Source organism: Nerophis lumbriciformis, linkage group LG01 (genome assembly GCF_033978685.3).
Source record: "Nerophis lumbriciformis linkage group LG01, RoL_Nlum_v2.1, whole genome shotgun sequence".
Taxonomy (NCBI): Eukaryota; Metazoa; Chordata; class Actinopteri; order Syngnathiformes; family Syngnathidae; genus Nerophis; species Nerophis lumbriciformis.
In genome coordinates, this window is record NC_084548.2 from 63,435,001 (window position 1) to 63,462,820 (window position 27,820).

At 36.1% G+C, this 27,820-nt stretch overlaps 1 protein-coding gene across 12 annotated transcripts in view; it reads left to right on the forward strand.

Moving 5' to 3' along the window:
• Positions 1 to 27,820, forward strand: part of LOC133570883 (IQ motif and SEC7 domain-containing protein 1-like) — a 236,352-nt gene that overhangs the window by 155,048 nt on the left and 53,484 nt on the right. For 11 of the 12 annotated variants that reach the window (XM_061923749.1, XM_061923766.1, XM_061923741.1 and 8 more), the window contains 2 exons: positions 26,067 to 26,349; positions 26,418 to 27,655. In XM_061923749.1, the coding sequence (XP_061779733.1) occupies positions 26,067 to 26,349; positions 26,418 to 27,655 (1,521 nt within the window). Of the gene's footprint in view, positions 1 to 17,108; positions 17,214 to 26,066; positions 26,350 to 26,417; positions 27,656 to 27,820 lie in introns of those variants that run through there. The other variant, XM_061923695.1, reaches the window with a different exon arrangement.

Here is a 27,820-nt window from a genome sequence, read left to right on the forward strand (position 1 = left end):
AGTCTAATTGTTATTGTTCAAGTCTAATTGTTACTGTTCCAGTGTAATTGTTACTGTTCCAGTGTAATTGTTATTGTTCCAGTCTAATTGTTACTGTTCCAGTCTAATTGTTACTGTTCCAGTCCAATTGTTACTGTTGCAGTCTAATTGTTACTGTTCCAGTCTAATTGTTATTGTTCAAGTCTAATTGTTACTGTTCCAGTGTAATTGTTACTGTTCCAGTGTAATTGTTATTGTTCCAGTCTAATTGTTACTGTTCCAGTCTAATTGTTATTGTTCCAGTCTAATTGTTACTGTTCTAGTCTAATTGTTATTGTTCCAGTCTAATTGTTACTGTTCCAGTCTAATTGTTATTGTTCCAGTCTAATTGTTACTGTTCCAGTCTAATTGTTACTGTTCCAGTCTAATTGTTTTTGTTCCAGTGTAATTGTTACTGTTCCAGTCTAATTGTAACTGTTCAGTCTAATTGTTACTGTTCCAGTCTAATTGTTACTGTTCCAGTCTAATTGTTACTGTTCCAGTCCAATTGTTACTGTTGCAGTCTAATTGTTACTGTTCCAGTCTAATTGTTATTGTTCAAGTCTAATTGTTACTGTTCCAGTGTAATTGTTACTGTTCCAGTGTAATTGTTATTGTTCCAGTCTAATTGTTACTGTTCCAGTCCAATTGTTACTGTTGCAGTCTAATTGTTACTGTTCCAGTCTAATTGTTATTGTTCAAGTCTAATTGTTACTGTTCCAGTGTAATTGTTACTGTTCCAGTGTAATTGTTATTGTTCCAGTCTAATTGTTACTGTTCCAGTCTAATTGTTATTGTTCCAGTCTAATTGTTACTGTTCCAGTCTAATTGTTACTGTTCCAGTCTAATTGTTTTTGTTCCAGTGTAATTGTTACTGTTCCAGTCTAATTGTTACTGTTCAGTCTAATTGTTACTGTTCCAGTCTAATTGTTATTGTTCCAGTCTAATTGTTACTGTTCCAGTCTAATTGTTACTGTTCCACTCTAATTGTTATTGTTCCAGTCTAATTGTTATTGTTCCAGTCTAATTGTTACTGTTCCAGTCTAATTGTTATTGTTCCAGTCTAATTGTTACTGTTGCAGTCTAATTGTTACTGTTCCAGTCTAATTGTTACTGTTCCAGTCTAATTGTTATTGTTCCAGTCTAATTGTTACTGTTCCAGTTTAATTGTTACTCTTCCAGTCTAATTGTTACTGTTCCAGTCTAATTGTTATTGTTCCAGTCTAATTGTTACTGTTCCAGTCTAATTGTTATTGTTCCAGTCTAATTGTTACTGTTCCAGTCTAATTGTTACTGTTCCAGTCTAATTGTTACTGTTCCAGTCTAATTGTTACTGTTCCAGTCTAATTGTTATTGTTCCAGTCTAATTGTTACTGTTGCAGTCTAATTGTTACTGTTCCACTCTAATTGTTATTGTTCCAGTCTAATTGTTGCTGTTCCAGTGTAATTGTTTTTGTTACAGTCTAATTGTTACTGTTCCAGTCTAATTGTTATTGTTCCAGTCTAATTGTTACTCTTCCAGTCTAATTGTTATTGTTCCAGTCTAATTGTTACTGTTCCAGTCTAATTGTTACTGTTCCAGTCTAATTGTTATTGTTCAAGTCTTATTGTTACTGTTCCAGTCTAATTGTTACTGTTGCAGTCTAATTGTTACTGTTGCAGTCTAATTGTTATTGTTCCAGTCTAATTGTTACTGTTCCAGTCTAATTGTTATTGTTCCAGTCTAATTGTTACTGTTCCAGTCTAATTGTTATTGTTCCAGTCTAATTGTTACTGTTACAGTCTTATTGTTACCGTTCCAGTCTATTTGTTATTGTTACAGTCTTATTTTTCCCGTTCCAGTCTATTTATTATTGTTCCAGTCTAATTGTTACTGTTCCAGTCTAATTGTTATTGTTCCAGTCTAATTGTTTGCGCCTATAACAATCCGGATGGTTCCTTTCCTCTTTGGTCCGGAGGACACGACGTCCACAGTTTCCAAAAACAATTTGAAATGTGGACTCGTCAGACCACAGAACACTTTTCCACTTTGAGCTCGGGCTCAGCGAAGCTGGCGGCATTTCTGGGTGTTGTTGATAAATGGCTTTCGCTTTGTATAGTAGAGTTTTAACTTGCACTTACAGATGTAGCGACCAACTGTAGTTACTGACAGCGGTTTTCTGAAGTGTTCCTGAGCCCATGTGGGGATATCCTTTACAATGATGTCGCTTTTGAGTCCTGAGCCTTGCCGCTTACGTGCAGTGATTTCTCCAGATTCTCTGAACCTTTTGATGATATTACGGACCGTAGATGGTGAAATCCCTAAATTCCTTGCAATAGCTGGTTGAGAAATGTTGTTCTTAAACTGTTGGACAATTTGCTCACGCATTTGTTGACAAAGTGGTGACCCTCGCCCCATCCTTGTTTGTGAAGCTGCTTTTATACCCAACCATGGCACCCACCTGTTCCCAATTTGCCTGTTCACCTGTGGGATGTTCCAAATAAGTGTTAGATGAGCATTCCTCAACTTTCTCGGTCTTTTTTGCCACTTGTGCCAGCTTTTTTGAAACACGTTGCAGGCATCAAATTCAAATGAGCTAATATTTGCATGAAATAACACAGTTTTCCAGTGTGAACATTAAATATCTTGTCTTTGCAGTCTATTCAATTGAATATAAGTTGAAAAGGATTTGCAAATCATTGTATTTTGTTTTTATTTACCATTTACACAACGTGACAATTTCATTATTTTGGTTTTGTATTATTTACAGAATATAAAGTATACTTTACAGTATGCTCATGCTGCATATGAAGTACTATTTACAGTGTATAAAGTATACTTTACAGCATGCTCATACTGCATACAGTATGAAGTAGTATTTACAGTATATAAAGTATACTTTACAGCATGCTGCATACAGTATGTAGTAATATTTACAGTACATATGTATACCAAGTGTAGTTACAGTATATAAAGTATACTTTACAGCATGCTGCATACAGTATGTAGTAATATTTACAGTACATATGTATACTAAGTGTAGTTACAGTATATAAAGAATACTTTACAGTATGCTGCGTACAGTATGGAGTAATATTTACAGTACATATGTATACTAACTGTATTTACAGTACATAAAGTATACTTTACAGCAGGCTGCATACAGTATGTAGTAATATTTACAGTACATAAAGTATACTTTACAGTATGTAATATTTACAGTACATGTGATGTATGCTAAGTATATTGACAGTACATAAAGTGTACTTTACAGCATGCTGCATACAGAATGTAGTAATATTTACACGATATAAAGTATACTTTACAGCATGTTACATACAGTATGTAGTAATATTTACAGTACATATGTATACTAACTATATTTACAGTACATAAAGTATACTTTTCAGCATGCTGCATACAATATGTAGTAATATTTACAGTACATAAATTATACTTTATAGTATAATATTTACAGTACATGTGATGTATACTTAGTACATTTACAGTACATAAAGTATACTTTACAGCATGCAGTAATCTTTCCAGTACATATGATCTACACTAAGTATATTTACAGTAAATTAAGTATACTTTACAGCATGCAGTAATATTTACAGTGCATAAAGTATACTTTACTGTGCATATGTATACTAAGTATATTTACAGTACATAAAGTATAGGTTACAGCATGCAGTAATATTCACAGTACATATGATGTACACTAAGTACATTTATAGTACATATGATGTACACTAAGCATGTTTACAGTACATATGATGTACACTAAGTACATTCACAGTACATATTATGCATACTAAGTACATTCACAGTACATATAATGTATACTAAGTACATTCACAGTACATATGATGTATACAAAGTACATTCACAGTACATATTATGCATACTAAGTGCATTCACAGTACATATAATGTATACTAAGTACATTCACGGTACATATGATGTATACAAAGTGCATTCACGGTACATATGATGTATACAAAGTACATTCACAGTACATATGATGTATACAAAATACATTCACGGTACATATGATGTATACAAAGTACAGTCACAGTACATATGATGTATACAAAGTATATTCACGGTACATATGATGTATACAAAGTACATTCACGGTACATATGATGTATGTAAAGTACATTCACAGTACATATGATGTATACAAAGTGCATTCACGGTACATATGATGTATACAAAGTACATTCACAGTACATATGATGTACACTAAGTACATAAGATGGCGTGTGCTCCTTCCTAGTGAAGCGTGTGCGGACGTGAGCGATGTTTTCCGGGAGCAGGAATGTTTGTCCCTGAGGTCCAGTTGAGGTCGGAGGAACAAAAAAAAAAAAAACAGCAAATGACTTCCAGCTGAGCGTCTTAAACGTTGCATCAAAGACAAACAGTATTTGGAGGAGCAATATTTAGTATTTCACTTATTTATGCTACGCCCATTTTTTTTCCTCCACATATTTCCGCTTTTTGCTGCGTTTGCGTTTCTTTCTCCATTTTCCATTGGCAGCGTGAGAGAAAGTCTCCTCCTCGGACACAAAATGGCAGCAAAGAAACGTTTTTATGCAACAAAAACCAAACTTGTTATTGTTTTGGACTTTTACATCAATTCTGTAGCTGTGTGAATAAACGTTTTTATGAATATATTAACAGTCATTTAATTAATATTGTTACTGTAGTTTTAATACTGTGTTTATATTAACAATATTTTTAATTATTTTGACTGTCATTTTAATACTGTGGAGGTTTTTTTACAGTATTTTTAATTAATATTGTTAATGTAGTTGTAATACTGTATTTATAAATATATATTAACAGTATGTTTAATTAGTATTGTTACTGTCATTTTAATACTGTATTTATAAATATATATATTAACAGTCTTTTTCATTAATATTCTTACTGCAGTTTTAATACTGCGTTTGTGAATACATTAACAGTATTTTTAATTAAAATTGTTAATGTAGTTTTAATACTGTATTTATAAATATATATTAACAGTATGTTTAATTAATATTGTTACTGTCATTTTAATACTGTGTTTATGAATATATTAACAGGCTTTTTAATTATTATTGTTACTGTCATTTTAATACTGTATTTATAAATATATATATATTAACAGTCTTTTTCATTAATATTCTTATATTAATATTCTTGTGAATACATTAACAGTATGTTTAATTAATATTGTTACTGTAGTTTTAATACTATGTTTATGAATATTTTTGCAATATTTTTAATTAATATTGTTAATGCAGTTTTAATACTGCGTTTGTGAATAAATTAACAGTATTTTTGAATTAATATTGTTACTGAAGTTTTAATACTGTGTTTATGAATATATTAACAGTATTTTTAATTAATTTTGTTAATGTAGTTTTAATACTGTAGTTATAAATATATATTAACAGTATTTTTTATTAATATTGTTACTGTAGTTTTAATACTGTGTTTATATTAACAGTATTTTTAATTAATATTTTGACTGTCATTTTAATACTCTGGGGGTTTTTTTTACAGTATTTTTAATTAATATTGTTAATGTAGTTTTAATACTGTATTTATAAATATATATTAACAGTATGTTTAATTAATATTGTTACTGTCATTTTGATACTGTATTTATAAATATATATATTAACAGTCTTTTTCATTAATATTCTTACTGCAGTTTTAATACTGCCTTTGTGAATACATTAACAGTATTTTTAATTAATATTGTTATTGCAGTTTTAATACTGTGTTTATGAATAATTTTGCAATATTATTAATTAATATTGTTACTGCAGTTTTAATACTGCGTTTGTGAATAGATTAACAGTATTTTTAATTAATATTGTTACTGAAGTTTTAATACTGTGTTTATGAATATATTAACAGTATTTTTAATGAATTTTGTTAATGTAGTTTTAATACTGTAGTTATAAATATATATTAACAGTATTTTTTATTAATATTGTTAATGTAGTTTTAATACTGTATTTAAAAATGCATATTTACAGTCTTTTTAATTAATATTGTTAATGTAGTCTTAATACTGTATTTAAAAATATATATTTACAATCTTTTTCATTAATATTGTTACTGTCATTTTAATACTCTATTTATAAATATATATTAACAGTCTTTTTAATGAATATTCCTAATGCAGTTTGTGAATAAATTAACAGTAGTTTTAATACTGTGTTTATGAATATTTTAACAGTATTTTAACTAATATTGTTACTGCAGTTTTAATACTGCGTTTGTGAATAAATTAATAGTATTTCTGAATTAATATTGTTAATGTAGTTTTAATACTGTATTTATAAATTTATATTTACAATCTTTTTAATTAATTTTGTTACTGTCATTTTAATACTGTATTTATAAATCTATCTTACCAGTCTTTTTAATGAATATTGTGAGTGACTTATGATTTTACTAAGAGTTTCCATGACCCGCCTTATCTTGCCTCTGATTGGCCAGTCTGTAATGTTTCGCCCTAACCTTAGCCAATCGTGACTCATCATCGGAACACCAACCAATCATCATGGATGTTCTCCTTCATCCAGGTCGTTGTGTTTTCGACATATTTGTTGTTGTTGTTGCCCTGGATTCACATAACAGTCCATCTTCTCTCTTTGTAGCTTTGATATAAGCTACGTTGCTTAATGGCTCTAAAAGTAGCTAAGCTACAGGAAAAGCTACTCATTGAAAAAGTGGCTAAGCTACTGCCAAGCTAATGGGAAATGCTATGTAGCTTAGCTACATGTAGCTTGCGACTGCCCATCACTGGTTGTTTATGTACAGTATGTCATACAGTATGTTGTACAGTGTGATGTACAATGTGTTGTATTGTATGTTGTACAGTGTGATGTACAATATGTTGTATAGTATGTTGTATAGTATGTTGTGCAGTGTGATGTACAATATGTTATATAGTATGTTGTACAGTGTGATGTACAATATGTTGTATAGTATGTTGCACAGTATGTTGTACAGTGTGATGTACAATATGTTGTACAGTATGTTGCACAGTATGATGTACAATATGTTGTATAGTATGTTGTACAGTGTGATGTACAATATGTTGTACAGTATGTTGCACAGTATGATGTACAATATGTTGTATAGTATGTTGTACAGTGTGATGTACAATATGTTGTATAGTATGTTGTACAGTGTGATGTACAATATGTTGTATAGTATGTTGTATAGTATGTTGTGCAGTGTGATGTACAATATGTTATATAGTATGTTGTACAGTGTGATGTACAATATGTTGTATAGTATGTTGCACAGTATGTTGTACAGTGTGATGTACAATATGTTGTACAGTATGTTGCACAGTATGATGTACAATATGTTGTATAGTATGTTGTACAGTGTGATGTACAATATGTTGTATAGTATGTTGTACAGTGTGATGTACAATATGTTGTATAGTATGTTGTACAGTGTGATGTGCAATATGTTATATAGTATGTTGTACAGTGTGATGTACAATGTGTTGTATAGTATGTTGTACAGTGTGATGTACAACATTTTGTACAGTATGTTGTACAGTGTGATGTACAATATGTTGTATAGTATGTTGTACAGTGTGATGTGCAATATGTTATATAGTATGTTGTACAGTGTGATGTACAATATGTTGTATAGTATGTTGTACAGTGTGATGTACAACATTTTGTACAGTATGTTGCACAGTATGTTGTACAGTGTGATGTACAATATGTTGTACAGTATGTTGCACAGTATGTTGTACAGTGTGATGTACAATATGTTGTACAGTATGTTGTACAGTGTGATGTACAATATGTTGTATAGTATGTTGTACAGTGTGATGTGCAATATGTTATATAGTATGTTGTACAGTGTGATGTACAATATGTTGTATAGTATGTTGTACAGTGTGATGTACAACATTTTGTACAGTATGTTGCACAGTATGTTGTACAGTGTGATGTACAATATGTTGTACAGTATGTTGTACAGTGTGATGTACAATATGTTGCACAGTATGTTGTATAGTGGGCTTTGTACCGAGGATGTCGTTGTGGCTTGTGCAGCCCTTTGAGACACTTGTGATTTAGGGCTATATAAATAAACATTGATTTGTTGATTGATTGATTGATGTACAGTATGTTGTACATTGTGATGTACAATATGTTGTACAGTATGTTGCACAGTGTGATGTACAATATGTTGTACATTATGTTGCACAGTATGTTGTACAGTGTGATGTACAGTATGTTGTACAGTACATTGTATAGTGTGATTTACAGTGTGATGTACAGTATGTTGCACAGTGTGATGTACAGTATGTTTCACAGTATGTTGTACAGTGTGATGTGCAGTATGTTGCACATTGTTTTGTACAGTGTGATGTACAATGTGGTGTACAGTATGTTGCACAGTATGTTGTACAGTGTGATGTACAATATGTTGTACAGTATGTTGTACAGTGTGATGTACAATATGTTGCACTGTATGTTGTATAGTGGGCTTTGTACCGAGGATGTTGTTGTGGCTTGTGCAGCCCTTTGAGACACTTGTGATTTAGGGCTATATAAATAAACATTGATTGATGATTGATTGATGTACAGTATGTTGTATAGTGTGATGTACAATATGTTGTACAGTATATTGCACAGTGTGATGTACAATATGTTGTACAGTATGTTGTACAGTGTGATGTACAGTGTGATGTACAATATGTTGCACAGTATGTTGTACAGTGTGATGTACAATATGTTGTATAGTATGTTGTACAGTGTGATGTACAATATGTTGTATAGTATGTTGTACAGTGTGATGTACAATATGTTGTACAGTATGTTGTATAGTGGGCTTTGTACCGAGGATGTCGTTGTGGCTTGTGCAGCCCTTTGAGACACTTGTGATTTAGGGCTATATAAATAAACATTGATTGATGATTGATTGATGTACAGTATGTTGTATAGTGTGATGTACAATATGTTGTACAGTATATTGCACAGTGTGATGTACAATATGTTGTACAGTATGTTGTACAGTGTGATGTACAGTGTGATGTACAATATGTTGCACAGTATGTTGTACAGTGTGATGTACAATATGTTGTATAGTATGTTGTACAGTGTGATGTACAATATGTTGTATAGTATGTTGTACAGTGTGATGTACAATATGTTGTACAGTATGTTGTATAGTGGGCTTTGTACCGAGGATGTCGTTGTGGCTTGTGCAGCCCTTTGAGACACTTGTGATTTAGGGCTATATAAATAAACATTGATTGATGATTGATTGATGTACAGTATGTTGTATAGTGTGATGTACAATATGTTGTACAGTATATTGCACAGTGTGATGTACAATGTGTTGTATTGTATGTTGTACAGTGTGATGTACAATATGCTGTATAGTATGTTGTATAGTATGTTGTACAGTGTGATGTACAATGTGTTGTACAGTATGTTGTACAGTGTGATGTACAATATGTTGTATAGTATGTTGTACAGTGTGATGTACAATATGTTGTATAGTATGTTGTACAGTGTGATGTACAATATGTTGTATAGTATGTTGTATAGTATGTTGTGCAGTGTGATGTACAATATGTTATATAGTATGTTGTACAGTGTGATGTACAATATGTTGTATAGTATGTTGCACAGTATGTTGTACAGTGTGATGTACAATATGTTGTACAGTATGTTGCACAGTATGATGTACAATATGTTGTATAGTATGTTGTACAGTGTGATGTACAATATGTTGTATAGTATGTTGTACAGTGTGATGTACAATATGTTGTACAGTGTGATGTACAATATGTTGTATAGTATGTTGTACAGTGTGATGTACAATATGTCATATAGTATGTTGTACAGTGTGATGTACAATATGTTGTACAGTATGTTGTACAGTGTGATGTACAATATGTTGTATAGTATGTTGTATAGTATGTTGTGCAGTGTGATGTACAATATGTTGTACAGTGTGATGTACAATATGTTGTATAGTATGTTGTACAGTGGGATGTACAATATGTTGTATAGTATGTTGTACAGTGTGATGTACAATATGTTGTATAGTATGTTGTACAGTGTGATGTACAATATGTTGTATAGTATGTTGTACAGTGTGATGTACAATATGTTGTATAGTATGTTGTGCAGTGTGATGTACAATATGTTATATAGTATGTTGTACAGTGTGATGTACAATATGTTGTACAGTATGTTGTACAGTGTGATGTACAGTATGTTGCACAGTATGTTGTATAGTATGTTGTACAGTGTGATGTACAATATGTTGTATAGTATGTTGTACAGTGTGATGTACAATATGTTGTACAGTATGTTGCACAGTATGTTGTACAGTGTAATGTACAATATGTTGTATAGTATGTTGCACAGTATGTTGCACAGTATGATGTACAATATGTTGTATAGTATGTTGTACAGTGTGATGTACAATATGTTGTATAGTATGTTGTACAGTGTGATGTACAATATGTTGTACAGTGTGATGTACAATATGTTGTATAGTATGTTGTACAGTGTGATGTACAATATGTTGTATAGTATGTTGTACAGTGTGATGTACAATATGTCATATAGTATGTTGTACAGTGTGATGTACAATATGTTGCACAGTATGTTGTATAGTATGTTGTACAGTGTGATGTACAATATGGTGTACAGTATGTTGCACAGTATGTTGTACAGTGTGATGTACAATATGTTGTACAGTATGTTGTATAGTGGGCTTTGTACCGAGGATGTCGTTGTGGCTTGTGCAGCCCTTTGAGACACTTGTGATTTAGGGCTATATAAATAAACATTGATTGATGATTGATTGATGTACAGTATGTTGTATAGTGTGATGTACAATATGTTGTACAGTATGTTGCACAGTGTGATGTACAATATGTTGTACAGTATGTTGTACAGTGTGATGTACAGTGTGATGTACAATATGTTGCACAGTATGTTGTACAGTGTGATGTACAATATGTTGTATAGTATGTTGTACAGTGTGATGTACAATATGTTGTATAGTATGTTGTACAGTGTGATGTGCAATATGTTATATAGTATGTTGTACAGTGTGATGTACAATATGTTGTATAGTATGTTGCACAGTATGTTGTACAGTGTGATGTACAATATGTTGTACAGTATGTTGTATAGTGGGCTTTGTACCGAGGATGTCGTTGTGGCTTGTGCAGCCCTTTGAGACACTTGTGATTTAGGGCTGTATAAATAAACATTGATTTGTTGATTGATTGATGTACAGTATGTTGTACATTGTGATGTACAATATGTTGTACAGTATGTTGCACAGTGTGATGTACAATATGTTGTACATTATGTTGCACAGTATGTTGTACAGTGTGATGTACAGTATGTTGCACAGTATGTTGTATAGTATGTTGTACAGTGTGATGTACAATATGTTGTATAGTATGTTGTACAGTGTGATGTACAATATGTTGTACAGTATGTTGCACAGTATGTTGTACAGTGTAATGTACAATATGTTGTATAGTATGTTGCACAGTATGTTGTACAGTGTGATGTACAATATGTTGTACAGTATGTTGCACAGTATGATGTACAATATGTTGTATAGTATGTTGTACAGTGTGATGTACAATATGTTGTATAGTATGTTGTACAGTGTGATGTACAATATGTTGTACAGTGTGATGTACAATATGTTGTATAGTATGTTGTACAGTGTGATGTACAATATGTTGTATAGTATGTTGTACAGTGTGATGTACAATATGTTGTATAGTATGTTGTACAGTGTGATGTACAATATGTCATATAGTATGTTGTACAGTGTGATGTACAATATGTTGTACAGTATGTTGTACAGTGTGATGTACAATATGTTGCACAGTATGTTGTACAGTGTGATGTACAATATGTTGTATAGTATGTTGTACAGTGTGATGTACAATATGTTGTATAGTATGTTGTACAGTGTGATGTGCAATATGTTATATAGTATGTTGTACAGTGTGATGTACAATATGTTGTATAGTATGTTGTACAGTGTGATGTACAACATTTTGTACAGTATGTTGTACAGTGTGATGTACAATATGTTGTACAGTATGTTGCACAGTATGTTGTACAGTGTGATGTACAATATGTTGTACAGTATGTTGTACAGTGTGATGTACAATATGTTGCACAGTATGTTGTATAGTGGGCTTTGTACCGAGGATGTCGTTGTGGCTTGTGCAGCCCTTTGAGACACTTGTGATTTAGGGCTATATAAATAAACATTGATTTGTTGATTGATTGATGTACAGTATGTTGTACATTGTGATGTACAATATGTTGTACAGTATGTTGCACAGTGTGATGTACAATATGTTGTACATTATGTTGCACAGTATGTTGTACAGTGTGATGTACAGTATGTTGTACAGTACATTGTATAGTGTGATTTACAGTGTGGTGTACAATGTGTTGTACAGTACATTGTATAGTGTGATTTACAGTGTGATGTACAGTATGTTGCACAGTGTGATGTACAGTATGTTTCACAGTATGTTGTACAGTGTGATGTACAGTATGTTGCACATTGTTTTGTACAGTGTGATGTACAATATGGTGTACAGTATGTTGCACAGTATGTTGTACAGTGTGATGTACAATATGTTGTACAGTATGTTGTATAGTGGGCTTTGTACCGAGGATGTCGTTGTGGCTTGTGCAGCCCTTTGAGACACTTGTGATTTAGGGCTATATAAATAAACATTGATTGATGATTGATTGATGTACAGTATGTTGTACAGTGTGATGTACAATATGTTGTACAGTATATTGCACAGTGTGATGTACAATATGTTGTACAGTATGTTGTACAGTGTGATGTACAGTGTGATGTACAATATGTTGCACAGTATGTTGTACAGTGTGATGTATAATATGTTGTATAGTATGTTGTACAGTGTGATGTACAATATGTTGTATAGTATGTTGTACAGTGTGATGTGCAATATGTTATATAGTATGTTGTACAGTGTGATGTACAATGTGTTGTATAGTATGTTGTACAGTGTGATGTACAACATTTTGTACAGTATGTTGTACAGTGTGATGTACAATATGTTGTATAGTATGTTGTACAGTGTGATGTGCAATATGTTATATAGTATGTTGTACAGTGTGATGTACAATATGTTGTATAGTATGTTGTACAGTGTGATGTACAACATTTTGTACAGTATGTTGCACAGTATGTTGTACAGTGTGATGTACAATATGTTGTACAGTATGTTGCACAGTATGTTGTACAGTGTGATGTACAATATGTTGTACAGTATGTTGTACAGTGTGATGTACAATATGTTGTATAGTATGTTGTACAGTGTGATGTGCAATATGTTATATAGTATGTTGTACAGTGTGATGTACAATATGTTGTATAGTATGTTGTACAGTGTGATGTACAACATTTTGTACAGTATGTTGCACAGTATGTTGTACAGTGTGATGTACAATATGTTGTACAGTATGTTGTACAGTGTGATGTACAATATGTTGCACAGTATGTTGTATAGTGGGCTTTGTACCGAGGATGTCGTTGTGGCTTGTGCAGCCCTTTGAGACACTTGTGATTTAGGGCTATATAAATAAACATTGATTTGTTGATTGATTGATTGATGTACAGTATGTTGTACATTGTGATGTACAATATGTTGTACAGTATGTTGCACAGTGTGATGTACAATATGTTGTACATTATGTTGCACAGTATGTTGTACAGTGTGATGTACAGTATGTTGTACAGTACATTGTATAGTGTGATTTACAGTGTGATGTACAGTATGTTGCACAGTGTGATGTACAGTATGTTTCACAGTATGTTGTACAGTGTGATGTGCAGTATGTTGCACATTGTTTTGTACAGTGTGATGTACAATGTGGTGTACAGTATGTTGCACAGTATGTTGTACAGTGTGATGTACAATATGTTGTACAGTATGTTGTACAGTGTGATGTACAATATGTTGCACTGTATGTTGTATAGTGGGCTTTGTACCGAGGATGTTGTTGTGGCTTGTGCAGCCCTTTGAGACACTTGTGATTTAGGGCTATATAAATAAACATTGATTGATGATTGATTGATGTACAGTATGTTGTATAGTGTGATGTACAATATGTTGTACAGTATATTGCACAGTGTGATGTACAATATGTTGTACAGTATGTTGTACAGTGTGATGTACAGTGTGATGTACAATATGTTGCACAGTATGTTGTACAGTGTGATGTACAATATGTTGTATAGTATGTTGTACAGTGTGATGTACAATATGTTGTATAGTATGTTGTACAGTGTGATGTACAATATGTTGTACAGTATGTTGTATAGTGGGCTTTGTACCGAGGATGTCGTTGTGGCTTGTGCAGCCCTTTGAGACACTTGTGATTTAGGGCTATATAAATAAACATTGATTGATGATTGATTGATGTACAGTATGTTGTATAGTGTGATGTACAATATGTTGTACAGTATATTGCACAGTGTGATGTACAATATGTTGTACAGTATGTTGTACAGTGTGATGTACAGTGTGATGTACAATATGTTGCACAGTATGTTGTACAGTGTGATGTACAATATGTTGTACAGTGTGATGTACAATATGTTGTATAGTATGTTGTACAGTGTGATGTGCAATATGTTGTACAGTATGTTGTACAGTGTGATGTACAATATGTTATATAGTATGTTGTACAGTGTGATGTACAATATGTTGTACAGTATGTTGTACAGTGTGATGTACAATATGTTATATAGTATGTTGTACAGTGTGATGTACAACATTTTGTACAGTATGTTGCACAGTATGTTGTACAGTGTGATGTACAATATGTTGTACAGTATGTTGCACAGTATGTTGTACAGTGTGATGTACAATATGTTGTACAGTATGTTGTATAGTGGGCTTTGTACCGAGGATGTCGTTGTGGCTTGTGCAGCCCTTTGAGACACTTGTGATTTAGGGCTATATAAATAAACATTGATTTGTTGATTGATTGATGTACAGTATGTTGTACAGTGTGATGTACAATATGTTGCACAGTATGTTGTAAAGTGTGATGTACAATATGTTGTATAGTATGTTGTACAGTGTGATGTACAATATGTTGTATAGTATGTTGTACAGTGTGATGTGCAATATGTTATATAGTATGTTGTACAGTGTGATGTACAATATGTTGTATAGTATGTTGTACAGTGTGATGTACAACATGTTGTACAGTATGTTGCACAGTATGTTGTACAGTGTGATGTACAATATGTTGTACAGTATGTTGCACAGTATGTTGTACAGTGTGATGTACAATATGTTGTACAGTATGTTGTATAGTGGGCTTTGTACCGAGGATGTCGTTGTGGCTTGTGCAGCCCTTTGAGACACTTGTGATTTAGGGCTATATAAATAAACATTGATTTGTTGATTGATTGATGTACAGTATGTTGTACATTGTGATGTACAATATGTTGTACAGTATGTTGCACAGTGTGATGTACAATATGTTGTACATTATGTTGCACAGTATGTTGTACAGTGTGATGTACAGTATGTTGTACAGTACATTGTATAGTGTGATTTACAGTGTGATGTACAGTATGTTGCACAGTGTGATGTACAGTATGTTTCACAGTATGTTGTACAGTGTGATGTACAGTATGTTGCACATTGTTTTGTACAGTGTGATGTACAGTATGTTGTACAGTATGTTGCATAGTTTGTTGTACAGTGTGATATACAGTATGTTGCACAGTTTGATGTACAGTTTGCTGCACAGTATGTTGCACAGTGTGATATACAGTTTGCTGTACAGTTTGATGTACAGTATGTTGCTCAGTATTTTGTACAGTGTGATGTACACTATGTTGTACAGTATGTTGCACAGTGTGTTGTGCAGTATTTTGTACAGTTTGATGTACAGTATGTTGTACAGTGTGATGTACAGTTCATTGTACAGTGTGATGTACAGTATGTTGCATAGTTTGTTGTACAGTGTGATATACAGTATGTTGCACCGTTTGATGTACAGTTTGCTGCACAGTATGTTGTACAGCATGATGTACAGTACGTTGTACAGTATGTTGCACAGTATGTTGTACAGTGAAATGTAGAGCATGTTGTACAGTATGTTGTACAGTATGTTGCACAGTGTGTTGTACAGTGTAATGTAGAGTATGTTGTACAGTATGTTGCACAGTGTGTTGTACAGTGTAATGTAGAGTATGTTGTACAGTATGTTGCACAGTGTGTTGTACAGTGTAATGTAGAGTATGTTGTACGGTTTGATGCACAGTATGATGTACAGTGTGTTTCACAGTATGTTGTACAGTGTGATGTACAGTATGTTGTACAGTGTGATGTACAGTGTATTGTACAGTATGTTGTACAGTGTAATTTACAGTATGTTGCACAGCATGTTGTGCAGTATGTCATACAGTATGTTGCACAGTATGATGTACAGTGTGATGTACAGTATGTTGCACATTACGTTGTGTAGTGATGTACAGTATGATGTACAGTGTATTGTACAATATGTTGTACAGTATGTTGCACAGATATGTTGTACAATATGTTGTATAGTATGTTACACAATGTGTTGTACAGTGTGATGTACAGTATGTTGTACAGTGGGATGTGCATTATGTTGTACAGTATGTTAAGTTAATGCTGCACATTATGTTGTTTAGTGTAATGTACATCTTTCATGCACATTTTTAATTTCTTTACTTTGTATTCAGCCTAAGTCAGTAGATGTGCACATTTATATTCATAAATGTACATATGTTTATACATTATAATCATACATTTACATATGTTTGTACAATATTATCATACATTTGCATATGTTTATACATCATATTCATCCATTCACAAGTGTTTCTAGGAAGTTGTGTTTGCTTAGCTCGTCTGTCCCAAATTGGACTTTGAGACGACGTCGCTGTGGCAAACATGACGCGGCTCCCAGGAGTCACTGATTGGTCCTTTAGGTGGCAGACAGGCTGCTTCCTGCAGTAGCGCTTGTACTCTGGACCTGGCTGGACCAGACTAAAGAATGGTGGACAAAATATGGAGGAAAAGTTGGCATTTTCTAGAAAAGCGAAAGTCTTTTCGCAATAAACAGCCTTGTTGTCAGAGTCAGTGAGTAACCGCTTGTTTACTCTTCCTAAGTTGTTTACTCTTCTGACGTTGTTTACTCGTCTGACGTTGTTGACGCTTCCTAATTCTCCCAATCAGTTGACATCTTGAAGAAGAGGAGATGATTTTGTCGATTACTTCTTAGGTCACAACTTGCGCAGTGTCAGTTATCTTTATTCATAAAGAATCTGACTACTGGTTACTGTTAGTTTTTTTGCGCCGTGAATGAAAAGGTTGTTTAGATTGTTGCTCAGATATAAATGTCATGGTCATTGATGATTATTATATTTTTTTAGCTTTGACTGCCCACATCTCTTATGAGACAAAAAAAAATATTTTTGTCGGAACGCGACAGAATAATATTTGAGTCATAGTGTTGAGGAGATGTTATATAGGTGTAGTTCTCCTGTGGTGAAGGTAACGATCCTTCCGTAGGTCCACACACACAAACTGTGTACTTCCTCCATTTGGTCAAGTTGAAGGTCTAAACGATCCCATCTCAACCGCTTGTATTTGTTGTACTTCCTCCATTTGGTCAAGTTGAATGTCTTCTATACTAAACGATCCCATCTCAACCGCTTTTATTTGTTGTACTTCCTCCATTTAGTCAAGTTAAATGTCTTCCACACTAAACGATCCCACCTTGATCGCTTTTATTTGTTGTACTTCCTCCATTTAGTCAAGTTGAATGTCTAAACGATTCCATCTTGACTGCCTTTATTTGTTGTACTTCCTCCATTTAGTCAAGTTGAATGTCGAAACAATCCCATCTTGACCGCCTTTTTTTTGTTGTACTTCCTCCATTTAGTCAAGTTGAATGTCTTCCACACTAAACGATCCTATCTCGACCGCTTTTATTTGTTGTACTTCCTCCATTTAGTCAAGTTCAATGTCTTCCATACTAAACAATCCTATCTCGACCACTTTTATTTGTTGTACTTCCTCCATTTAGTCAAGTTGAATGTCTAAACGATCCCATCTCGACCGCTTTTATTTGTTGTACTTCCTCCATTTAGTCAAGTTCAATGTCTTCCATACTAAACAATCCTATCTCGACCGCTTTTATTTGTTGTACTTCCTCCATTTAGTCAAGTTCAATGTCTTCCATACTAAACAATCTTATCTCGACCGCTTTTATTTGTTGTACTTCCTCCATTTAGTCAAGTTCAATGTCTAAACGATCCCATCTCGACCGCTTTTATTTGTTGTACTTCCTCCATTTAGTCAAGTTGAATGTCTAAACGATTCCATCTTGACTGCCTTTATTTGTTGTACTTCCTCCATTCAGTCAAGTTTAATGTCTAAACAATTCCATCTCGACCGCTTTTATTTGTTGTATTTCCTCCATTTAGTCAAGTTGAATGTCGAAACAATCCCATCTTGACCGCCTTTTTTTGTTGTACTTCCTCCATTTAGTCAAGTTGAATGTCTTCCACACTAAACGATCCTATCTCGACCGCTTTTATTTGTTGTACTTCCTCCATTTAGTCAAGTTCAATGTCTTCCATACTAAACAATCCTATCTCGACCGCTTTTATTTGTTGTACTTCCTCCATTTAGTCAAGTTGAATGTCTAAACGATCCCATCTCGACCGCTTTTATTTGTTGTACTTCCTCCATTTAGTCAAGTTCAATGTCTTCCATACTAAACAATCCTATCTCGACCGCTTTTATTTGTTGTACTTCCTCCATTTAGTCAAGTTCAATGTCTTCCATACTAAACAATCCTATCTCGACCGCTTTTATTTGTTGTACTTCCTCTATTTAGTCAAGTTCAATGTCTAAACGATCCCATCTCGACCGCTTTTATTTGTTGTACTTCCTCCATTCAGTCAAGTTTAATGTCTAAACAATTCCATCTCGACCGCTTTTATTTGTTGTACTTCCTCCATTTAGTCAAGTTGAATGTCAATACGATTCCATCTTGACCGCCTTTATTTGTTGTACTCCCTCCATTTAGTCAAGTTGAATGTCTTCCACACTAATCGATCCTATCTCGACCGCTTTTATTTGTTGTACTTCCTCCATTTAGTCAAGTTGAATGTCGAAACAATTCCATCTCGACTGCCTTTATTTATTGTACTTCCTCCATTTAGTCAAGTTGAATGTCCAAACAATCCCATCTCGACCGCTTTTATTTGTTGTACTTCCTCCATTTAGTCAAGTTGAATGTTTTCCACAGTAAACGATCCCATCTCGACCGCTTTTATTTGTTGTACTTCCTCCATTTAGTCTAGTTGAATGTCAATACGATTCCATCTTGACTGCCTTTATTTGTTGTACTTCCTCCATTCAGTCAAGTTTAATGTCTAAACGATTCCATCTTGACTGCCTTTATTTGTTGTACTTCCTCCATTTAGTCAAGTTGAATGTCTTCCACACTAATCGATCCTATCCCGACCGCTTTTATTTGTTGTACTTCCTCCATTTAGTCAAGTTGAATGTCTAAACAATCCCATCTCGACCGCTTTTATTTGTTGTACTTCCTCCATTTAGTCAAATTGAATGTTTAAACAATCCCATCTCGACCGCCTTTATTTGTTGTACTTCCTCCATTTAGTCAAGTTGAATGTCTTCCACACTAAACGATGCCATCTCGACCGCTTTTATTTGTTGTACTTCCTCCATTTAGTCAAGTTGAATGTCGAAACAATCCCATCTTGACCACCTTTATTTGTTGTACTTCCTCCATTTAGTCAAGTTGAATGTCGAAACAATCCCATCTTGACCACCTTTATTTGTTGTACTTCCTCCATTCAGTCAAGTTGAATGTCTTCCACACTAAACGATCCTATCTCGACCGCTTTTATTTGTTGTACTCCCTCCATTTAGTCAAGTTCAATGTCTTCCATACTAAACGATCCTATCTCGACCGCTTTTATTTGTTGTACTTCCTCCATTTAGTCAAGTTGAATGTCTAAACGATTCCATCTTGACTGCCTTTATTTGTTGTACTTCCTCCATTTAGTCAAGTTGAATGTCGAAACAATCCCATCTTGACCGCCTTTATTTGTTGTACTTCCTCCATTTAGTCAAGTTGAATGTCTAAACAATCCCATCTCGACAGCTTTAATTTGTTGTACTTCCTCCATTTAGTCAAGTTGAATGTCTAAACGATTCCATCTTGACTGCCTTTATTTGTTGTACTTCCTCCATTCAGTCGAGTTGAATGTCTTCCACACTAAACGATCCTATCTCGACCGCTTTTATTTGTTGTACGTCCTCCATTTCGTCAAGTTCAATGTCTTCCATACTAAACGATCCTATCTCGACCGCTTGTATTTGTTGTACTTCCTCCATTTAGTCAAGTTGAATGTCTAAACGATTCCGTCTTGACTGCCTTTATTTGTTGTACTTCCTCCATTTAGTCAAGTTGAATGTCGAAACAATCCCATCTTGACCGCCTTTATTTGTTGTACTTCCTCCATTAAGTCAAGTTGAATGTCTTCCACATTAAACGATCCCATCTCGACGGCTTTAATTTGTTGTACTTCCTCCATTTAGTCAAGTTTAATGTCTAAACGATTCCATCTTGACTGCCTTTATTTGTTGTACTTCCTCCATTTAGTCAAGTTGAATGTTTAAACAATCCCATCTCGACCGCCTTTATTTGTTATACTTCCTCCATTTAGTCAAGTTGAATGTCTTCCACACTAAACGATGCCATCTCGACCGCTTTTATTTGTTGTACTTCCTCCATTTAGTCAAGTTGAATGTTGAAACAATCCCATCTTGACCACCTTTATTTGTTGTACTTCCTCCATTCAGTCAAGTTGAATGTCTTCCACACTAAACGATCCTATCTCGACCGCTTTTATTTGTTGTACTTCCTCCATTTAGTCAAGTTCAATGTCTTCCATACTAAACGATCCTATCTTGACCGCTTTTATTTGTTGTACTTCCTCCATTTAGTCAAGTTGAATGTCTAAACGATTCCATCTTGACTGCCTTTATTTGTTGTACTTCCTCCATTTAGTCAAGTTGAATGTCGAAACAATCCCATCTTGACCGCCTTTATTTGTTGTACTTCCTCCATTCAGTCAAGTTGAATGTCTTCCACATTAAACGATCCCATCTCGACAGCTTTAATTTGTTGTACTTCCTCCATTTAGTCAAGTTGAATGTCTAAACGATGCCATCTTGACTGCCTTTATTTGTTGTACTTCCTCCATTCAGTCGAGTTGAATGTCTTCCACACTAAACGATCCTATCTCGACCGCTTTTATTTGTTGTACGTCCTCCATTTCGTCAAGTTCAATGTCTTCCATACTAAACGATCCTATCTCGACCGCTTTTATTTGTTGTACTTCCTCCATTTAGTCAAGTTGAATGTCTAAACGATTCCATCTTGACTGCCTTTATTTGTTGTACTTCCTCCATTTAGTCAAGTTGAATGTCGAAACAATCCCATCTTGACCGCCTTTATTTGTTGTACTTCCTCCATTAAGTCAAGTTGAATGTCTTCCACATTAAACGATCCCATCTCGACGGCTTTAATTTGTTGTACTTCCTCCATTTAGTCAAGTTGAATGTCTAAACGATTCCATCTTGACTGCCTTTATTTGTTGTACTTCCTCCATTTAGTCAAGTTGAATGTCGAAACAATCCCATCTTGACCGCCTTTATTTGTTGTACTTCCTCCATTTAGTCAAGTTGAATGTCTTCCACACTAAACGATCCTATATCGACCGCTTTTTTTGTTGTACTTCCTCCATTTAGTCAAGTTGAATGTCTAAACGATCCCAACTCGACCGCTTTTATTTGTTGTACTTCCTCCATTTAGTCAAGTTGAATGTCTAAACGATCCCATCTCGACCGCTTTTATTTGTTGTACTTCCTCCATTTAGTCAAGTTGAATGTCTTAACGATCCCATCTCGACCGCTTTTATTTGTTGTACTTCCTCCATATAGTCAAGTTGAATGTCTTCCACAGTAAGCGATCCCATCTCGACCGCCTTTATTTGTTGTACTTCCTCCATTTAGTCAAGTTGAATGTCTAAACAATCCCATCTCGACCGCTTTTATTTGTTGTATTTTCTCCATTTAGTCAAGTTGAATGTCTAAACGATTCCATCTTGACTGCCTTTATTTGTTGTACTTCCTCCATTTAGTCAAGTTGAATGTCGAAACAATCCCATCTTGACCGCCTTTATTTGTTGTACTTCCTCCATTAAGTCAAGTTGAATGTCTTCCACATTAAACGATCCCATCTCGACGGCTTTAATTTGTTGTACTTCCTCCATTTAGTCAAGTTGAATGTCTAAACGATTCCATCTTGACTGCCTTTATTTGTTGTACTTCCTCCATTTAGTCAAGTTGAATGTCGAAACAATCCCATCTTGACCGCCTTTATTTGTTGTACTTCCTCCATTTAGTCAAGTTGAATGTCTTCCACACTAAACGATGCCATCTCGACCGCTTTTATTTGTTGTACTTCCTCCATTTAGTCAAGTTGAATGTCGAAACAATCCCATCTTGACCACCTTTATTTGTTGTACTTCCTCCATTCAGTCAAGTTGAATGTCTTCCACACTAAACGATCCTATCTCGACCGCTTTTATTTGTTGTACTTCCTCCATTTAGTCAAGTTCAATGTCTTCCATACTAAACGATCCTGTCTCGACCGCTTTTATTTGTTGTACTTCCTCCATTTAGTCAAGTTGAATGTCTAAACGATTCCATCTTGACTGCCTTTATTTGTTGTACTTCCTCCATTTAGTCAAGTTGAATGTCGAAACAATCCCATCTTGACCGCCTTTATTTGTTGTACTTCCTCCATTCAGTCAAGTTGAATGTCTTCCACATTAAACGATCCCATCTCGACAGCTTTAATTTGTTGTACTTCCTCCATTTAGTCAAGTTGAATGTCTAAACGATTCTATCTTGACTGCCTTTATTTGTTGTACTTCCTCCATTCAGTCGAGTTGAATGTCTTCCACGCTAAACGATCCTATCTCGACCGCTTTTATTTGTTGTACGTCCTCCATTTCGTCAAGTTCAATGTCTTCCATACTAAACGATCCTATCTCGACCGCTTTTATTTGTTGTACTTCCTCCATTTAGTCAAGTTGAATGTCTAAACGATTCCATCTTGACTGCCTTTATTTGTTGTACTTCCTCCATTTAGTCAAGTTGAATGTCGAAACAATCCCATCTTGACCGCCTTTATTTGTTGTACTTCCTCCATTTAGTCAAGTTGAATGTCTAAACAATCCCATCTCGACAGCTTTAATTTGTTGTACTTCCTCCATTTAGTCAAGTTGAATGTCTAAACGATTCCATCTTGACTGCCTTTATTTGTTGTACTTCCTCCATTCAGTCGAGTTGAATGTCTTCCACACTAAACGATCCTATCTCGACCGCTTTTATTTGTTGTACGTCCTCCATTTCGTCAAGTTCAATGTCTTCCATACTAAACGATCCTATCTCGACCGCTTGTATTTGTTGTACTTCCTCCATTTAGTCAAGTTGAATGTCTAAACGATTCCGTCTTGACTGCCTTTATTTGTTGTACTTCCTCCATTTAGTCAAGTTGAATGTCGAAACAATCCCATCTTGACCGCCTTTATTTGTTGTACTTCCTCCATTAAGTCAAGTTGAATGTCTTCCACATTAAACGATCCCATCTCGACGGCTTTAATTTGTTGTACTTCCTCCATTTAGTCAAGTTGAATGTCTAAACGATTCCATCTTGACTGCCTTTATTTGTTGTACTTCCTCCATTTAGTCAAGTTGAATGTTTAAACAATCCCATCTCGACCGCCTTTATTTGTTATACTTCCTCCATTTAGTCAAGTTGAATGTCTTCCACACTAAACGATGCCATCTCGACCGCTTTTATTTGTTGTACTTCCTCCATTTAGTCAAGTTGAATGTCGAAACAATCCCATCTTGACCGCCTTTATTTGTTGTACTTCCTCCATTTAGTCAAGTTGAATGTCGAAACAATCCCATCTCGACCGCCTTTATTTGTTGTACTTCCTCCATTCAGTCAAGTTGAATGTCTTCCACACTAAACGATCCTATCTCGACCGCTTTTATTTGTTGTACTTCCTCCATTTAGTCAAGTTCAATGTCTTCCATACTAAACGATCCTATCTCGACCGCTTTTATTTGTTGTACTTCCTCCATTTAGTCAAGTTGAATGTCTAAACGATTCCATCTTGACTGCCTTTATTTGTTGTACTTCCTCCATTTAGTCAAGTTGAATGTCGAAACAATCCCATCTTGACCGCCTTTATTTGTTGTACTTCCTCCATTCAGTCAAGTTGAATGTCTTCCACATTAAACGATCCCATCTCGACAGCTTTAATTTGTTGTACTTCCTCCATTTAGTCAAGTTGAATGTCTAAACGATTCCATCTTGAATGCCTTTATTTGTTGTACTTCCTCCATTCAGTCGAGTTGAATGTCTTCCACACTAAACGATCCTATCTCGACCGCTTTTATTTGTTGTACGTCCTCCATTTCGTCAAGTTCAATGTCTTCCATACTAAACGATCCTATCTCGACCGCTTTTATTTGTTGTACTTCCTCCATTTAGTCAAGTTGAATGTCTAAACGATTCCATCTTGACTGCCTTTATTTGTTGTACTTCATCCATTTAGTCAAGTTGAATGTCGAAACAATCCCATCTTGACCGCCTTTATTTGTTGTACTTCCTCCATTCAGTCAAGTTGAATGTCTTCCACATTAAACGATCCCATCTCGACAGCTTTAATTTGTTGTACTTCCTCCATTTAGTCAAGTTGAATGTCTAAACGATTCCATCTTGACTGCCTTTATTTGTTGTACTTCCTCCATTTAGTCAAGTTGAATGTCTAAACGATTCCATCTTGACTGCCTTTATTTGTTGTACTTCCTCCATTTAGTCAAGTTGAATGTCTAAACGATTCCATCTTGACTGCCTTTATTTGTTGTACTTCCTCCATTTAGTCAAGTTGAATGTCGAAACAATCCCATCTTGACCGCCTTTATTTGTTGTACTTCCTCCATTAAGTCAAGTTGAATGTCTTCCACATTAAACGATCCCATCTCGACTGCTTTAATTTGTTGTACTTCCTCCATTTAGTCAAGTTGAATGTCTAAACGATTCCATCTTGACTGCCTTTATTTGTTGTACTTCCTCCATTTAGTCAAGTTGAATGTCGAAACAATCCCATCTTGACCGCCTTTATTTGTTGTACTTCCTCCATTTAGTCAAGTTGAATGTCTTCCACACTAAACGATCCTATATCGACCGCTTTTTTTTGTTGTACTTCCTCCATTTAGTCAAGTTGAATGTCTAAACGATCCCAACTCGACCGCTTTTATTTGTTGTACTTCCTCCATTTAGTCAAGTTGAATGTCTAAACGATCCCATCTCGACCGCTTTTATTTGTTGTACTTCCTCCACTTAGTCAAGTTGAATGTCTTAACGATCCCATCTCGACCGCTTTTATTTGTTGTACTTCCTCCATATAGTCAAGTTGAATGTCTTCCACAGTAAGCGATCCCATCTCGACCGCCTTTATTTGTTGTACTTCCTCCATTTAGTCAAGTTGAATGTCTAAACAATCCCATCTCGACCGCCTTTATTTAGTCAAGTTGAATGTCTTCCACACTATACACATATATATATATATATATATATATATATATATATATATATATATATATATATATATATATATATATATATATATATATATATATTGAGCCTGTTGCTCAAACTGTGATTTTGCATGATTGCCAGGAGATGGGAGCACAATAATTGTTATTAAGGGTTATATAAATGAAGTGGGATTGATTTGCGAAGTTCTACCTTCCTGTGCAACAAAATATGTATTTTTAAACCTGTCTGCTTTGTGTCGGCAGTGTGGAAGGAGACGGTCGGTCCAATGAAGGCGGTTCTTCTTCACTGGACGCAGCAGCAGGCTACGGCCAGGGTCCGGTGACCCACGGGTCGGCCATCGGTCCAGAGCGCTTGGACGGTTCCCTGTACAGCCACGGCGTTCCACCCGGGCCTCAGAGACCTCGCCGGCCGAAGCTCCAGCACTCGCAGTCCATCCTGCGGAAGCAGGCGGAGGAGGAGGCCATCAAGCGATCTCGCTCGCTGTCGGAGAGCTACGAGCTCTCTGCCGACCTGCAGGACAAGCAGGTACGTACGCAAGCTAGCGCCACACCTGAGAAAGCATCTAGTTGCCACCTTTGTTGTCCTTGGTCCAGGTGGAGATGCTGGAGCGCAAGTACGGCGGGCGGTTCATAACTCGACATGCGGCTCGCACCATCCAGACGGCTTTCCGCCAGTACCAGATGAACAAGAACTTTGAACGCCTCAGGAGCTCCATGTCTGAGAACCGCATGTCCAGACGCATCGTTCTGTCCAACATGAGGATGCAGCTGTCCTTTGAGGGCGCCGAGAAGGTGCACAGTTCCTACTTCGAAGGCAGGCAGGTGTCCATGACGGAGGACGGCGCCATGATGCAGTCGGAATGTGGAGACCTTCAGCTCCATCAGCAGGCCAACATGGCGTCTCACCCGCCGCCACAGGGGGATCTCACGGACGCCATCACAGAACTGGAGGACGCCTTCTCCAGGCAGGTCAAGTCTTTGGCGGAGTCCATCGACGACGCCCTGAACTGCCGCAGCCTTCAAGGGGACGAAGGCCCCGACTCTGAGGCGGGCAGGGAGCTCTCCTATCAGGTCAAATCCCAACGCCGGGCAGGCGGACACCTTCACGATGACACCATGGCGTCTTACAGCGATGTCACTCTCTTCATCGACGAGGACGACATGTCGCCTCCAATCGCTCTGTCCAGGTCGGGGGAGCAGCCCCCGGCCACGGAATCGGACCTGCGCTTGTCCCAGGACTACTGGCCTATGGACTCCAAAGACGAGGGTCGCGACACGGACACTAGCTGCCGCAGTACCCCGTCTCTGGAGTGCCAAGAGCAGCGCCTGAGGATGGACCACCTTCCTCTGCTGACCATAGAACCTCCCAGCGACAGTTCCGCCGAGCTCAGCGATCGGTCGGACCGGAGCTCGGTCAAACGGCCGCCCGTGTACGAATCCCACGGCCACATGGTCACGTCGTCCCAAGCCAGTCCCAAACACATCTCCCATGGACCTCCGCCGCGGGCGCCATCCCGCGACGAGGACGCGCCGCTCCGCCACCGCCACCGGCAGCTGGAGAGCCACCTGGCCATCAACGGCTCGGCCAACCGGCAGAGCAAGTCGGAGTCAGACTTTTCCGACGGGGACAACGACAGCATCAACAGCACGTCCAACTCCAACGACACCATCAACTGCAGCTCCGAGTCCTCGTCCAGGGACAGCCTGAGGGAGCAGACCCTCAGCAAGCAGACGTACCACAAGGAGACGCGCAACAGCTGGGACTCGCCCATCTTCAGCAACGACGTCATCCGCAAGAGACACTACCGGATCGGCCTCAACCTCTTCAACAAGTAAGACCTGGATCCGCTAGAACTGCATCATCCACAATCCTTACGGAGGCTTTGCCCTTTCTGTGCCACTAAATAGTCAAAACCTGATAGGCAGTTAACAAGGAGTCATGGGATCGGTATAGCTCGGTTGGTAGAGCGGCCGTGCCAGCAACTTTAAGGTTGCAG